The 17,241-nt window shown below is 40.5% G+C and overlaps 2 protein-coding genes across 5 annotated transcripts in view; both read right to left on the reverse strand.

Annotated features, from left to right (window-relative positions):
- SUPT3H (SPT3 homolog, SAGA and STAGA complex component) overlaps positions 1–8,099 on the reverse strand; it is a 675,661-nt gene extending 667,562 nt beyond the window's left edge. The window contains exon 1 of one of the 4 annotated variants that reach the window (XM_043964162.1): positions 8,033–8,099. The gene's annotated coding sequence lies outside the window, so the exon portion shown is untranslated. The other 3 variants (XM_043964163.1, XM_043964161.1, XM_043964160.1) reach the window with 3 other exon arrangements.
- Positions 454–2,198, reverse strand: LOC122726449 (heterogeneous nuclear ribonucleoprotein K-like). The gene is made up of 2 exons (XM_043964159.1): positions 2,093–2,198; positions 454–1,913 (listed from the first exon to the last, which is right to left on the reverse strand). Exon 2 carries the CDS (start codon positions 1,834–1,836, stop codon positions 454–456), a length of 1,383 nt encoding a protein of 460 aa, XP_043820094.1. The 5' UTR covers positions 1,837–1,913; positions 2,093–2,198.
- Positions 8,100–17,241: the final 9,142 nt, after the last annotated feature.

Below are 17,241 nucleotides of genomic sequence, written 5' to 3' on the forward strand. Positions count from 1 at the left end.
CCTGTGCTTTGTTAAGAAACATTGTTTTCTTAATGAAGCAATAACATTACAGATACTTGTGACTAACAATGTAAAGGGAGCAATGTAAAGAGAAAAGAAATTGAGTGACACATTGACAACTAAAGGGGGCACTCCCCTTTAGAAGGTGGACATTATAAACAGTATAAAACAGGAAAAGGCCCATTTGAGTCTTTGGAAGTCTTTACTCAGATGATTCTTGGATGTCCTCTGGGTGCAGTTGTGAAGTTTCTAAGGTATTTCAGATACTGATAATCAGCTAGGAGGTTTCCTACAAAATTGATCTTAACACAACTTTAAATAGCTTTGCCAATAATCAAATTAAACAATGAGAGTTCTCAAAAAAACAAAAACCAGGGGGTGATGTTGGTTTTTTAAACAGAAGTAGATTAAAAAAAAAAAAAGACGCAGGACTCCTTCAGTTCTTCACTAGTCTTAGAAAAACTTTCCAGAATACTGCTCCACACTGTTTTGCAGTAAATACTGTGCATTCTGTATCTGGTCCTGTGTTCCTGTAATGGTAATAATTCGATCCTCAGATCCTTCCAAAGGCTCGTCAATTTTGATTGATGCTCTGGATTCATGACGTATTTGTTTGATTCGTTTCCCACCTTTGCCGATAATAGATCCAGCCAAATCTTTGGGAACAGTTACTTGTGTTGTAATAAGGGGTCCATCAAGATCACCATATGAACCACGGCTCCCTGAACAGGAATAATAATATCCAGAACCACCCTGTGGTTCATAAGCCATCTGCCATGCAGAAGGACTCCATGTATCTATTGCAGAGTCCCAAGTCTCATCAGCACTAAAATCAACCATGCCATCATAATGGTCACCAGGTCTTCTTCCTCTGTCATAAGCCATAAGATCTCCTCCTCTAGGTGGTGGTTGAGGAAATGGAAGATTTTGAGCTCTGCTACCAACCCTGACACCACATCCAAGTGGAGGTGGTGGGGGTCCTCTGCAAGGGCTCATGTAATCATAATCTCTTCTAGATGGGGGCATAGGACACCTGCCACAACCTGGAGGCATTCTGTGAAAGCCTCTTCTTCCCCGAAAGGAAAATCCTACTGGGTGTCCTCGAGGATCATCAAACATCATGAAACCACCATAGTCATAGGTTTCATCATAAAAATTGGGATCATAGGGTTGTGCATGTCCTTTGATGGGAGACTCAGATATAAGATCCAGTATGATCTTGATACACTCCACAACCCTATCAGGCTTTCCACTGATACGAACAACTCTATCTGTGGAATGAGGACAGCATTCCTGGAAAAGCTTGATAGCTGTCTGAGTGTTCTCTCGAAGTTCTTTGATTTTAGCACCTTTGACCCCAATAATTCCTCCTGCCAGACTCTGGTGAATCAACAGTCTTAACTCGCAGAAAAAGTTGCTTCCTTTATAGTGTTGGTAATTTAAGCATTCCATAGCATCAGATTCAAGCGGGAGCTGGCTGGTTGTAGTGAGTGATGGCAACTGCAGGCCCTCTTCCAAGGTAGGGATGATTTTCTTCAGAATTTCTCCAATCGTTTCAATATCTGCACTGATACTCAATATACGCTCGGGGCCACTGCTGTCTGGGACTGAAACACTGGCATTGTATTCTGTACGAAGTGATTGAATATTTTTGCCTCCTTTCCCAATCACCACTCCAGCATTCTTGCTTTGAAGCAAAATGCGCAGTTCAACCATCTCAGTGTTTCTAGATCTTTTAAAGGCCTGCTCCTCCTCCATATATTCAGCAGGGTGCTTACCAAATTCACCATTGGTTTCAGTATTGGGGAAGGTTTCTTCTGGCTGCTCAGTCTCCATTTTCTCAGATTAAATGGGTAGACAATTGCACAAGGCCACCTTCTCTTCTATGCCTCCGATGCCTGAGTCAGTCCAAGCTAAAAAAAAAGAGCAAGCACAGGCCCTCACTCCCATGTTTATCTGATTAACCAGACTAAAGTTAGAGAAAAGCACATATTTAGCTGTTACTTAGGTACTTAGCAAGGAGAAGAAAAACAATTGAAAATTTAAAGGGACAGGCACACAAAATCAATAAAACAAGAATAAAATTTCTTACCCAACGCAAAGATCAGAAGGTTGAGGGGTTCAGCAATCCCTTTGTGGTTGCCAACTGAGATGTTTAAAAATCCAAGTGTGTGGTCGCCTTAAATTAGAAGCTTTAGCACAAGTCTTTGGGCATTAAACATTTATTAAAGCATACTAGGTATTAGAAAAAAGAGAACACGTGGAGTTCAGAAAAGGCCTATCTAGCCTAGAGTTGCAGCCTGGTCTGGTCTGGTTCTTCCTCAAGTCCTCCGAGTGTGGAAGCTTTTTATAGATCTGGAGCAGAGGAGGTCCTTACACACTACTTCAAGCTGACTGGTAGGCGTCATCCAAATCCATTGGTTCACATAACTTGAAGGGAGTCTCATGTTGAGTTCAAAATCCTTAGCTTCTGAGAAGAATACCTTCTTAAGGGCCAGCCAGGTGTGGTTATGATCTAATTAACTTGAAATAGGCTAATCAGCAAAGTCAATCACTCTCAGTTAATTTAATCAGTTTAGCTTAATCTCCAGGTGAGCCTTTGAGTATCTGCCAAATCCCATTATTTTCTTACAAGCCATAAAAATACTATTACTGTTACTATTATTATTATTTCTATTATATTATAATAGACAAGTGACAACATCTTAGTGTCCCAAGCAATCCTCTAAGATTATGAGTTAGATTATGAGTAGAAAGTTTCTACACTGACTAAATCACTGGTAGGCATCAAAAAATTTCTGATTACCTACAGCAGTTATAACAAAAAAACTGCTCACATGGTACACTTAACCATAGTCCTGCAATTCCTTAAACTGCTTTACTAGCAAAATCAAAAACTTTTTTGACAAAAGGTACCAAAAAAATAATAATAAAAAGTTAAGAGACCACAGATCCTGAAAATGAAAATACTCCAAAATAAAAAGTACACTACCAAAATAGGGGTGAAGAAAAAAAGAAAACTAAAAAAGAAATGAATAATGGTTGACTGGAACACTATGGAATTAAATGCCTGATCCTACACCTAAATCTGGCATTAATCTATTGTATGACCCTAGGAAAGCACCATATTATTCCCCAATTTATCTGTCTATAAATCAGAGAAAACATAGCTACATAATTTGAACTATCACATTTGAATGAGAAACAATTTATAAATAACAACCAAACAACTATTATTATTACCTAAGGCAGGAAATTTTCCAAAGATGTAGCAAAGATTTTCTAACTTCATTATAAGGGACCTTAGCAGGAGAAGGGCCCTTAAAAGTCATCTAATCCAATTTACCATTCCATGCAGATAGACAGATAGGCTAGATAGAATGATCTACATAGATCTGTGTATATATGTAAATGTGAGTTTCTGTATACATAATACTCACATACACACAATATCCCTGAAAGACAGTAATCTAGTCTCTGCATAAATTCAACCAGAAAGAGGTAGTAGCCACAAATCATATACTGTCATTTCTCAACATCTCAACTTGCTGGAAGAATCTTTATATTAAACTGCAATCTGTCTCCTGGTAATGTGTGGTCTTAGTTCTTTCTCCCAGATGCTACAGAATTAAGTGTAATGATTTCTCCTATACACATCACCCTTTCAAATATTTGAAAGGAACCATCACAGTTCTTTCTCTGCCTTGCTCTAAGAGAGCAGGATCATCAAAACTGGAAGGTCCCTTAGAAATCATTTAGTCTCCTGTCCACGCTAAATATCATTGGTTCACACAACTGTTCACCTCATATGACACTGTATTCCAGGTTCCTCACCATTTCTATAAATTTCCAGTTTATTATCTGCCTTTAAATGTAGATTCAGAACTGAATTCAGTGTTTCAAAAGCAGTCTGATCAGTACAGAGTACAAAGAATGTATTAACAATGGAATTTTAGATGCAAAACAAAACAAAACAAAACAAAAACTTAACTAAAACTCTTCTCCAAAGTTACCAGTGATCTCTTAAATGTCAAAGCTAATGGCCTTTTCTCAGTCCTCATCCTTCTTGACCTCTCTGCAGCCTTTGACACTGTCAATCACCCACTTCTCCTGATAATATCTAGGTTTTCATGACATTGCTTTCTCTCCTCTTTCTCTTCCTACTTGCCTGACTGCTCCTTCCTTCTCAGTTTTCTTTGCTAGCTCTCCATTCATGTCATGCCCTCTCATGGTGGATGGTCCCAGAGGCTCTGTGTGCTGGGGCTCTCTTTTCTTTCTATCCTGTCTTACCTGGTGATCTCATCACTTCCATCATCTCTATGCTGATGATTCCCAGATCTACTTATCCAGCCCAAGTCTCTCTCCTGAGCTCCAGTTTCATATCACCTTTTGAACACCACAAACTAGATGTCATATAGGCATCTCTAACACAATATAGCCATTTTCTTTCCCCCAAAACCCTCCCCTCTTCCCAACTTTCCTAGTACTTACTATAGAGGGCACAACCATCCTTCTAGTCACACCCAGGCATGTGGTTGTCACCCATGACAACCTCAATGTCATTCTCAACCCCTCACTCACACATCCCACATATCAATCTGTTATCAATCTTGATTTGTCTTCGTTCACGATATCTATGGGATACGTTCCCCTCTTCCCACTCAGACAGCCACAACCCTAGCTCAGGATCTCATCACTTCTAACCTGGACTATAGCAACAGCCTGCCAGTTGGTCTCCCTGCCTCAAGTCTCTCCCCATCCCAATCCAATCCATCTTCCACTCAGCTGCCAAAGTCATCTTCCTAAAGTGCAGGTCTGACCATGTCACACCTTCCCCTTATTCAATAAACTGCTGTTTGGCAGTTAAAGCTCATCACAACCTGACCCCTTCCTACCTTTCCAGTCTTAGACTTTACTCCCCTTCCCTTACTCTATGATCCAACTACACTGGCCTCCCGGCTGTTCCTCACACACAACACTCCATCTCCCCACTCTGTGCCTTTTCACTGGTTGTCCCCCATGCCTGGAATGCTCCCCTCCCCATCTCTACCTCTTCACCTTCCTGGGCTTCTCCAACACTCACCTCAAGTCCCACCAGTTTCAAAGGTCTTTCTGGGTCTTCCCCCCACCCCTTCCCACATCCCCGTTTTCTTTACTCTGAAGTTACCTTTCATCTACTCTATATAATCTGGTATGTACACAGTTCTTCACATGTTGTCTTTCCCATTAGATTTTGAGCTCTTTGAGGGCAGAGACAGTGTTTTTGCTTTTCTTTGTATCCCCAGCACTTAACAAGGCGCTTAATAAATACTTGTTGACTGACTGACTTGGAGTCAGTAAAATGACCTAGACTCCAGTCCCTGGACAGCCCTGTGACCTTAGAGAAGTCATAATTTCTCTAAGCCTTTTTTTTCACATTTGTAACATATGAATGATACCTGTGCTACATGTCACAAAACTATCATGAAGATCAAATGAGTTTATAGTATTATACATTTGGAACTAGACACCACCCCAGAGGTAATCTAATCCAGAGGTTCATTGCCTAAGACCACCATGAGTAACAGAGCCAGAATTTGAACTCAAGTCCCCTAACTCCTGGTCCAGTGTAATTTTCACTGTACTTTGCTAATATTGGTAAGGAATTCTATAAAACATAATGCACTATTATTCTTCCACTCAAGTCCTACTCTTATATGTTGTGGTATGGGGGATGTGGGGGGGGGGGGAAGGGGGTAACCCTAGGTTTTTAAAACGTTGTAGAACAGAACACAAGATGTGAGTGATATAACACAGCAAGCCATAAAGCTATCCAATATAATGAAGTCTCCTTGAGGGCAGGGCCTCCCTTTTTTGTCTTGGTATCCCCTAGAATCTAGCAGTGACCTGCACAAAGTAGACACTTACTGTTTGTTGAACTAAGTATGGGTCCAATGATATGTCTGCCCTCTGATGACTAGCCAAAGTTCAAAATTCAACTGAAGGCTTATCACTAATGTATAAATTTTCTTTTGCAGTCAAGCCACAGTCAATCTAATAAGGCTAAAGGAGTGGATATCTGCATTGGGATAAAAGTATAAAGGTCACACTAAAGAAAAGAGACAATCACAAGACCCAGTTCAGGTTTTCATCATTCTTATCCTGGAATATAATAATAATAACTTACTGGGGCAGCTAGGTAGCACAGTGGATAGAGCACCGGCCCTGGATTCAGGAGGGCCTCAGACCCTTGGCAGGTCTAGCTGTGTGACCCTGGGCAAGTCACTTAACCCCAATTGCCTCACCAAAAAATAATAATAGCTTACTTCAAGTACTTAATTGCTTTCCCTGTCTTGAGACTTTCCAATCCATAGTCCTCAAATCTGTCAAAGTCATATTCCTTAAGTGCAGGTCTGACTATGTCACTCATTAAACTCCAATGGTTCCTGATTGCCTCTATGATCCAATATAAATTTCTCAATTCAGATTTTAAAGCCCTTCACAATTTGGTCACAAACTTTTTCATTAACCATTACTTCACTTTCTACACTCTATGCTCCAGACAAACTAGCCTTCTTGCTGCTCCGCAAAAAAGTCATTTCATCTCTACCTCTTGTCTTGGTCATGGATGTTCCCCAGGCCTCACATGCATTCTTTCACCTTCCACAGGCAAAGTCCCTTGTTTGCTTTGAAATTCAAAGCCTTAGATCCCTTCCCAGTTGCGCTCCTTTACCCCCAAATTATACTGTACACTTTTGTATATACTCAGTTATGTATCTACTCCCTCCCCCTTGGAATGCAAGCTCCTTGAGGACAGGTCATTTTGTGAAGTCAAAGCCTATAGCACCATGCCTGGTATACAGTAAAATCGTAATAAATGTTTGCTTAAAGACCCGAGTAATTATTAACGAAGTCCAAAACTTCGCAAACTTCTCACCCGAAGACAAGATTAGGGCACAGGACTTAGGAGTCGGAGGACCTGGGTTCAAATGCTACCTCTGCCACTTACTAATATCTTCCTAACCCTGAGCAAATCAGTTAATCCCTCCGAGTCCCACTTTCCTCATCTGTGAAATCAAGGGGTTGGACTCGAAGGTCCCCCTCCAGCTCTTAATTTATGACTATCTCCCTCCCCCAGGAAGGGTCCCTTCATTAAAAAAGAGCTCTGAGACGTTTCCAAGTACGACCTCCTCTCATCCAGAGAAGCCTGTCGGTCCTAACTCTACGGTCCAGGGCTGACGCTTCTCTGCCCGCGGTGCACACACACACACATAACCGTACTGGCTCCCACGCGTGCATCCCCAAGCACAGAGTCGGGGAGGAGGAGTCTGATCATAAAGACAACCGGCCTCCTGGCGCCGGCGCAAGGATACCCGAACAAGGGGAGGGAGGGGAGAGGGGGCGGCGCGAGCCTCCCGGGAAGACGGGGAGGGGCACGGTGCAAACACTTCCCGCGAGCCCCGACGCCCGCTAACCCAGGCGCGCGCCCGCCAGCCCAGGGCCAGCGTAGCGCCGGTCTGGGCTCGCGCCGCTCCGCGCTCCTCGCTCTTCGCCCCTTCCCGGCGGCGCCGCTGCTTGAGGAGGTCGCGGGCGCGAGACTTTTCTTTCTCAGCCTCCCTCCCAGGACACCATCACTGTTTCCCGTCCCCACTTCCCCGTCCCCACCCCACCCCCATCCCCCGCCAACCTCCCATTCCCCTCCCTCCGTATCTGCTTGCCACAGGCTCCCTCCCCCTCCAACCTCTGCTTTAATGAACCCTTGGAGGGGCAGACGGACTGACGGACGGCTGCGAGTCCCGCGCCGCGGAGGTGGGGACGGCCGAAGCTGGTGCTGTTCCCGCCGCGGCTGCCCAGGACACTCTTCCGGAGAGTGGGAGGGGGATGGGAGTGTAGCAAAGGAGAAGGGGCGACTGCGGCCGTGAGGGGGGGTGGGGGAAACAAGATGGCGTAACCTCTGCTCTTGTGGTGGGGGGAGGAGGTGAGCGATTGAGACTCGGGGGGAAAGGGGGCAGAAGCAGGAGGGTATGACTTAAGTCTCCCCCACACCACAGACCTACAAAGCACTGAGGAGCGGACGCATGCGCCTTTCGCCAACTGGCGTTCGCTGGGTTCTCTCGAGCTACTTCCGCCACGCTCCTGCGAGGCGGGGACGGGTCGGGGAGGGGGAGGGGCGGGAGTGGCGTGAGGGTTGGAATCCGCCGCCTGCGGCCATGTTCTTCGCTAACCCGCCCCCGGCGTGCGGTGGCGGGCGGGTGGTTAAATTCTGAGGGAGATAGCGGAAGGAGTAGAGAAGATGGAAGTGTTTGGGAATGGGCCCGCCGTGAGTTTTCTAGAGTATCTAGATGAGGAAGTAGAGGGATTGATTTTGATTCTTGTAAGTCAAATCAATAAGCAATTATTAAACGCCTCTTGTGTGCCAGGCGTTGTGGTGAGCGCCAGAGGGTGGGGTACAAGCCTCAGCTAGATCCGGGTTGGGCCCAGGGGCTTGGGATCTTCGAGTAGATTGAGGCTAGTTTTATATTGTTTTTTCTTAGCATGCCCTGAGGTCCAAAATGAGAAGTTGTATATACTCGCCTCCCATATCATCGGTATCAATCACATAAAAACACAGGTCAATTGGAGATAATCGATCCGGTTTCTTACACTCTTCTAAGTTGTTTAGAATTATCTCACGTCTTTCTGAAACGGATTTTTAAAAAGTTTTCCCTCGGTGCCGCCTGGGGAAAGGGAAATCATGTTTGTGGCACTTCTGCGAATGCAGCCTAAATTTCAACAATGACACACTCATTTACAATGTGATAGTTGGCGAAATACTGTGACCCTTAAGCTTTGTCTTTTTTTTTCTTTATGGCTTTACTATTCTGAAGTTATCTCCATTGGTTGAATATTTGTTCCAGATTAAATTTTTTTTAAGTGAGGCAATTGGGGTTAAGTGACTTGCCCTGGGTCACACAGCTAGTAAGTGTTAAGTGTCTGAGGCGGATTTGAACTCAGGTACTCCTGACTCCAGGGCCGGTGCTCTATCCACTGCACCACCTAGCTGCCCCACCAGATTAATTTTTTACAAAAATATATAGTATTAAGGAAGAAGCCTGGTACAATAAAAGGAACTTTAGTACTGAATTGAAAGAAACCGGCTTTAAATCCCTCCTTTGTCATTATTGTCAATGTGACCATAGGCAAGTCACTAATCGGCTTCAGTTTCCTCATCTGAAAGTAAGGAGGCAGGTGTAGACTGAGGGTCTCATTTCTATTTCTCTAATCCTATTTCATGTTCAATATCATTTGCTTCCTACCCATATGATCAAGACTTGCTTTTCTTGCTGTTTTGGTTTTGGTGATTTCACAAAACTTCAATTTATGCCAAATACCAAGGCGATCGATCGTAAGAATAAGGAATACCCACCATAATAACAATCTTGAGACTCTGTTTGATATAAGTTGTAGAATTCAGAGAAAGGTAACAGTGTGTTATCCTGTATGTGAAACTGAGGCAACCAACTGAAATCACGATGGGCCTAAAGAAATTATCTTAAGCCAAAATATTTTCATTAAATGAGAATTGATATTACTAGCTGCATGACCCTGGGCAAGTCACTTAACCCTCATTGCCCTGCCAAAAAATAAAAAGAATTGATAGTGTTTCTTCATTTAAAGATAGACCTGTAGGTTTCAACCCTAGGGAATGTTTGACCAGAGTTCCCAGGGCCCTGAAATTTAGAGAGTGCTGACAAGCAGTTCTACTACTTAAGTAGATAAAGTTTAGCACCTAGTTAGCAGGAATCATTAGCCGAAATAGAAAGCTACCAGATGATATCTACACATCTAAGTGAGCTAGCTTCTTCCCAGAAGTACCATCTTTGAAGTGTCCTGCCATCTCTCACTTAACCACAACACTTTTTATATCCTAGTATCTGAGGCCTTTACCCCCCCACCCTAATTGAGACTGGATTTAAAAAACTGATCTGAGAGGACCTTTCATGTTGCTTGCCCTGGGTACATTTTGCAGTACTTTCCACAGGCCCCAGAAATACTGTTTATACCTCTGATCCTTCCTATGTCATCAAGGCACTGAATCACCCTGGAGATTTCTCAACTTTGCCCCAGGAAATTTATTAGAGCTCCATGCAGATGAAGGAAGTATTTCTTTGGGATGAAGACTAGAAGTTTGAGATACTTTCAATACTAAAAATGTACTTTATCTGAAACAGAGCTTTGAGAGTAGGAAACTTTCCATTATGTACTCTTTTCCTTCTGTACTCTTCCCTTCCATGCACCAATTACCATTTGACTTTGGAAAACAGGCTTCTTTTTTGCAGGCTGATAAGGTTTTGTTTGGGTTTTGTGTAGTTTTTTTTAAAAAACTGTCTTTCAGTCTATATTAGATATTGTCAGTGTGATACTTATTTTTGCATTTTCATTTAGTCCCACCATCTTATCTTATAGATGAGCAACTTGAATCCCAGACAAATGAAGTGACTTGTGACACAACTCGTCAATGCCTAGAACCTCCTGCTCCAGATCTTTAGGATTTACACAAAAATATATAGAGGTAGTGAGGTACATCATGGAAAATCATGTAGAATTTATTCAGAGAAGTTGGGTCAAAATCCCAGCTCTGCTGCTTAATATTAGGGAGGCCCTAAGGAAGGCACTTCTCTCTGGGCCTTAGTTCTGTAAAATAAGAAAGTTGAAATAGATAATGCCCCTTCCAGCTCTAAATCAATGTTCCTATTACCTTATACACAAAAGCTTTTTAAAGTGAGAACCTGGGGAAGAAATCGTACATAGAGAATATTGGAAGTTAAAGGCACGACAGTAAAAGATGGTATGGGATTTGTGATATTGCCAGAGTTCTAGAAGGCCTTGGAATGTTAGTCATTTATGAGCTGTGCTTCTACCTCCTGTAGCCTGCTAAAACCATAATTGTCTGGGATGTGGAGGGGGGTGTAAGTTTTACTTTAGAATAGTCATGATTTGCTTGCAGTTTTACAGGACTGTGGAACTTAGAAGGTCAGAAAAAAATTTCCACTAAGTACCATATCATTAGCATCAATTATCCTAAAATATAAATGCTACTGGAGCGTTGTTTAAGTACAACAAGGTAAAACAGTGAAGTTCTTGCTGAAGTTAAGGCATTGTTGACTACTGGTCTCAGAAAAAGAAAAGTGATTTCCAGAGCATGTGGGGAATACACAACAGGAGACCAAGTGAATTCATCATACCACAAAAATGTCTCCATGCTGTCGACAGTCATTAAAGAAAAATGAAGCATTGTTTCTGAATACTTTTACATTCCTTTGGCATAAAAACTTCAGTATAGAAGCATTGGTGCAAAGAGAAGTTGCACATATTTAAGTTAAAATGTCTGCTTTAAAAAAACGTGTCCAGATTATGTAATAAAAGAAGTCCTCCATGCTCCAAAGAAGAGTCGGAGCCACTGCAGAAGCCACAGCTAATAAGGAGACGTCTGCAGTGTGATGGAGTGGTTTTTTCTGCTTCTGCCAACAAGTCAAAGCAGATGCCAATGTAGACAATTCAGTTCAGATGACCTGCAAATAATGTTGTCCTACAAATACTTTTACCCTTGGGTGATGTGTGACTATCTTGTTTGTTAGGAAGCCTTTTAGGGTGTGTGTGTATGTGTGTAAAACTATGTTTATATATATGAATGTGTGTTGTATATGTATATGTGTATATATACATGTGCATGCATGTGTATGCATATTTGGTTTTCGCTATTTTTTCCTTTGTAACCTTTACTTTCTTCAGTGCTTAAGCAATAACCAAAAAAAGCTGAATGTGAGAATTAGAGAGCTTGGCTGTATTCAATTTATTTTAATTTTCTGGCACTGAGTATCTGAATTATAGTGAAATGTACCATTTTCAGTCTCTAAGCTGAAACATATCAATTACAAGTATTAGACTTTGTTTTAGATACAGATTTCTCTCACTGAGAAGGATCCTCAACTTTGCCAATAAAAATGCTATATGACCTTGGGCAAGGTACTTAACCTGCTTTAAGATTCAACCTCTTCATCTATAAAACAGGATTGGGACCTCTTCACATTTTCTTGTTCTTTGATGCTTAAAAGCAAAGATGACTGAAGAGTAGGCCCTGAAGTTACATACTCACCTTTGTACTACCAACAATGTTAACAAAAACCTCCTTAAGCAGAAACCGTTCCAGATTATAGAAGATCCCCCTTAAGGCTTGATTCTACAGACTTTGAGCAGCCCAAACATACAGTAAAAGCAATGGTAGAATGGCTAAAGGATTAAAAGTTCAAATTGCATTATGCATGTCAAAACTAGGTCTTTAATTGCCAGCTTTTTAGAAACAAATTTATTAAGCAATCAGAAAGTCAATCTAACTTTCAGATGCTATAACAGAAAAATAATATTCCATATGTACAGATTGTAGTAGCTTTTGTCTCATAGATGCTTCAAAAATGCCATATACAAAAAATTCTTGAAATGAATTCACTTTATTCTAAAATAAATGCGATCCCTACAGTGAAGCAAGAAAATCATTAGGAAACTTTTTGGACACTACCTCAAAGGTGCCAACAGGTGACAACAAACAATCCTGAAATAGTAGTGTAATGAAAAGACCAGTAAATCTGAAGTCAGTTCTCCTACTTACTAGGTAGTAAGAGAGCTTACTGAGTAACCCTGAATAATTCAGTTATTTTAGAGCCTCAGTTTCTTTATCTGTAAAATAAAGGAATTGGAGTAAATTATCTTATCTTTGACCTGTTAGCTCAAAATGTAATGCTCCTATGATATTTGTGTTTACCAAATATTCCCTAGAAATCATCGGAATTAAAAACATACTGTTTTCTTACAGTCCCAATGTTTAAATGGGTAAGTACAATGGTAGAACATAGAATCATAAGATCATTTGCTCTGATCATAATTGTAGATTAAATGGAAACCAAAGAATAATCCAAGGAGAGTATATGCAAGCCAAGAAGGAATATTAACTGAAATGCCATGATAAACAGTAACATGATGTGTCAGAAAAAGAGTAGTAGCCTAATACCTTGACTGGCAATGGATAAAAGCCTTTCTATTTCATTTAAACAAAAATTCCAACCTTGCAGCAATAACCACACCATCCTCAATATAATTAAAAGACTTTATTGCATGCCTAATTGTACAAGACTTTGTAAAGCAAATTAAATAAACATGGCCCTTTCCCTCTCGGAAGCTGAAATTTAAAGGCCTGTCTATATATGTAGACATATTGGTCTAGGACCATAAGGTTTAGTCTGATCTGCTATAGCTAAAACCAACCCAGAACTATCACTTGGGGTACTCAAGAAACATTAAAATGGAGATTGACAACTTCTCAGAGGAGGTATGCCGATGTATTTCTCCTAAAAGAAAAAATAAAGGAACTAGGAAGAGGTATTTAATTGTATACCATGTTTAAAAAGCCTATTTTAAATGCAATCAAATCTAGGAAGGGCATATCAAATCTGGGATATCAGTTAAAGGATTTTCTGCTGATACTTTAGGTGTCATTTAACACTTTCACCAGAATTAATTTAATAATTAGTTAAGAGGGGCAGCTAGGTGGCGCAGTGGATAGAGCACTGGCCCTGGAGTCAGGAGTACCTGGGTTCAAATCCGGCCTCAGACACTTAACACTTACTAGCTGTGTGACCCTGGGCAAGTCACTTAACCCCAATTGCCTCACTTTAAAAAAAAAAATAATAATTAGTTAAGAAAAAGGCAAAGAAGGACAGTTGGAGTTAGTAGACTAATGGACATTCACTCCAGAAGGAGGTATAGAGAGTCACTTAGTTGCCTGAGGTAGAAAACAGCTTAAAGGAGTGTGACTCCCTACTCAGTAGTCATACTGCAGAAAAGAACAGACCCTAGGAACTTAGCATGAGGAGTCTATGACGAGGGAAACTAAAAAGGATATTAAGGGAATTAAGAGACTGAAAAGGGTAGGCAGAAACCATAGAAATGAGAAATGAAATAACCTGCTGTGCAGAAGTACAGGACTTTAAAGCAAATGACAAAGGGCTATGTCCTTTTTTTACACATTCATTTCATCTCAGTCCCCCAATCTCATGTTAATGTAATGAAACATTGCTGTGTTTCTTACAAGTTAATTTGTTGTTAGCCAGTCAGGTCAATTGGTTAGTTTGGGTATTAATGAGACCTCAGGTAAAATTTCCATATAAATTAGCACAACACCAAAAAACCCCCCACTATTGGAATATTAATTTGTAGTTCCTAAGAATTTCGTTGGTCTCTTAACCATGCATATCACATGTTAATATTCCATTTTATACATTCACATATTTCCATTTAACATTCATTAAAGTCCTCTCCTTCACAAAAACTAGCATAAGACAAGCTTTGCCAGCCCCAGCAAACTGGCAAGGCTTTGGATTCATGATTAGCAATGGACTTTGCTTATATTGCCTAAAGACCCACCTAGCTAATTTTGAAGAGGTTTATCACCAGAAAGTTGGACACCAAATTACATATTGGGAGCAAGTAAATTGGCCACAGCAAATCTGTAGACCATCTTGTAATGCACAGAGAGATTTTTATCTAAATCAGTAGAGGGAATACCCACACCAATGAAACCATTAATATTTTTTGAAGAATTTAAGAACTTCCCATTTTGAAAAGTGGGTCTTTTGAAAATCAATGAATTGACAGATACTTAGTTAATATACACTATAGTAAAAATAATAATAAAGCTTCTAATCTTAAAAAGAATGTAATTAATGATAGTTCAAATAGAGAACTCAATTTTTCATTCTTTAAACATGGATACCACCAACCTAAATATATTTGTGATCTTGCCCTCAGAACCCACGAGCAGACTATATGACCTTGAGTTTCACTTAACCTTGAAATAGATGATCCCTTAGGGCTTTTTTGCAGATATAAAATTGTATGATTATGCAAAATATTTCTGTTGCTATGAGGTAGTATATGGGGTTCTCTGAGCTGGCTTACCCCCACCTGCCCTTACAATGGTAGGGCTAGGGTTCCCAAAAAAGGAGAACCACCACAAGACTACAACTTATACACACTCGGGACAGCTAGGTGGTGCAGTGGATAGAGCACTGGCCCTGGATTTAGGAGGACCTCAGTTCAAATCCAGCCTCAGACACTTGACACTTACTAGCTGTGTGACCCTAGGCAAGTCACTTAATCCCAATTGCCTCACACACAAAAAAAACTTATACACACTCTCAGAGTCCATAAGGGCAAGTCTTTGGGGGGTAGGGGACACTCCCCCTATTTGCTAAATCAGTCATAATGATAAAACCCATTAATTCTTAAACATGAAACATTAAGGCAAATGCATGAATAGTCATGTGACAGTTACTGTATGGTAAATGCAATTATAATCTACATATAGTCCACACATAAACCTAGGTCATACCCTCCCACCAAGGCATTAAATATTAATGGGGAAGAGTAGGCAGGGAAATTCAAGAGTGAGAACTACCCTAGTGTTTGAGGCAACTCACAATTCTGAACAGTAGGCTTTGATTCCTTCAGGAACAATCTTCATCACATGAAGCTGCTTCTATGACAAATATTTCCCTTCTGATTCTCACTGTTCTCTTGCTAAGTAAATCCATTACTCTTTTCAAACTGATGAAGTAATGACAAGTTCTTTTAATTAATAATCACTCATAAAAGGGCACTGAGGAATTGTTAAACTATGGTAATGATAAGCAGTTCCTTTGAGCCAAAGAAGTGCAAAGCTCTTCAGACTGGCTTTCTGGGTAATGAAGACAAGCCCAGCCAGCTTTTCACTCAATTGGATTCTGTATTATAAATCAGCTACCAGTTTTTCTTACAGCAAAGCAGATGCAGAGCTAGTCTTTTCCCTTCCAATTCTCTCTATCTATCCAGAAATGGCAATTAATCAGCATCTTCCAGCACAGCAAGTGAAATCTTCCTTTCAACATATTCTCTCATCTTCTTTACTCAGTTCCCTCCAGCTAGTTCATCTACATTTTTTTTTTTTTTGGCCAGCTTCCTCACCTCAGATCCATCTTCTTCCATTATTCTCCTGCTGGCTACTTTAGCACATTTAGTGGCTCAAATCAGAACTTCCTTGTGTTTAACAACTCATCTTTCCCTTATGATATAAAACTCACAAAATAATAAAAGCTTGCAAAATGCTTTACATCTCATTTGAACCCCACAACAGTCCTGGGAGTAATTAGTTATATCTCATTTTACAGTTGAAGAAACTGATATTGAGAGAGGTTAAGTGATTTTTCTAGGATCATATAACTAGTGTCTGAGGTAGGATTTGAACCTAGGCCTTCCTTATCTCCAAAAATCAACCTTTCAGTTGGTTATGAAATCAACCATGTCCATTGAATCATCTCATACTTTCCAAACACTTATTTAATTTACAACTTGTGAGTTTGGGGTGTTTTGTTTCTGTTTTTTGGCAGGGCAATGAGGGTTAAGTGACTTGCCCAGGGTCACACAGCTAACTGAATTTTAATCTCTCAAACTCTAGCATATAGTTACATGCAAATGAGCTGAGGTACACAATGCCCTGCATCATCAATCATTTTTCTTTCATCAAACAGATCCTCTCACTTTTTTATCCAGTCCTCTTAACACTCTTTTCTCTCAACTTATTGGAAAATCGTTTCTTCACACTTGAATTTTATAATTTGACTTCAGACCCCAAAATCTACAAATGAATTTTGAATACTAAATTCTTCTGGGGGGGGCAATGAGGGTCCTCCTGAATTCAGGGATGGTGCTTTATCCACTGCCTCACCTCCAGATTTCTTTTCTTTCTTTCTTTCTTTTTTTTTTTGGTGAAGCATTTGGGGTTAAATGACTTGCCCAGGGTCACACAGCTAGTATGTGTCAAGTGTCTGTGGCCAGAGAATACTAAATTCTTAGAAAGAAATTACATTTTAACATTTTACAGCATGCTAGATCAAATATTCTAAAACAAAATTCTGTATCCTATTTATGATATATAGCTAGTTGTAGCTTCTCAGGAGCTATCAAATATCAATATTATTGCTTTACTCATTTAAGTCTTCCATAAATGTCCCTCTTCAATGTCTTTAAAGAAGTATAGAAGTAACCATGGACTCTCAAAAACTATTATCAGCCAAGCACAAGCTATGACAGAGCTGAAAGATTTTGAATATGGTTGCAGAAATAGCTTGTATCTGCTGTCAAAGGACCAGCCCAGATAAATACAGAAAAGTTTATCAACAATAACCTAGGCAT

The sequence above is a fragment of the Dromiciops gliroides genome, chromosome 4 (assembly GCF_019393635.1).
Source record: "Dromiciops gliroides isolate mDroGli1 chromosome 4, mDroGli1.pri, whole genome shotgun sequence".
Lineage (NCBI taxonomy): Eukaryota > Metazoa > Chordata > Mammalia > Microbiotheria > Microbiotheriidae > Dromiciops > Dromiciops gliroides.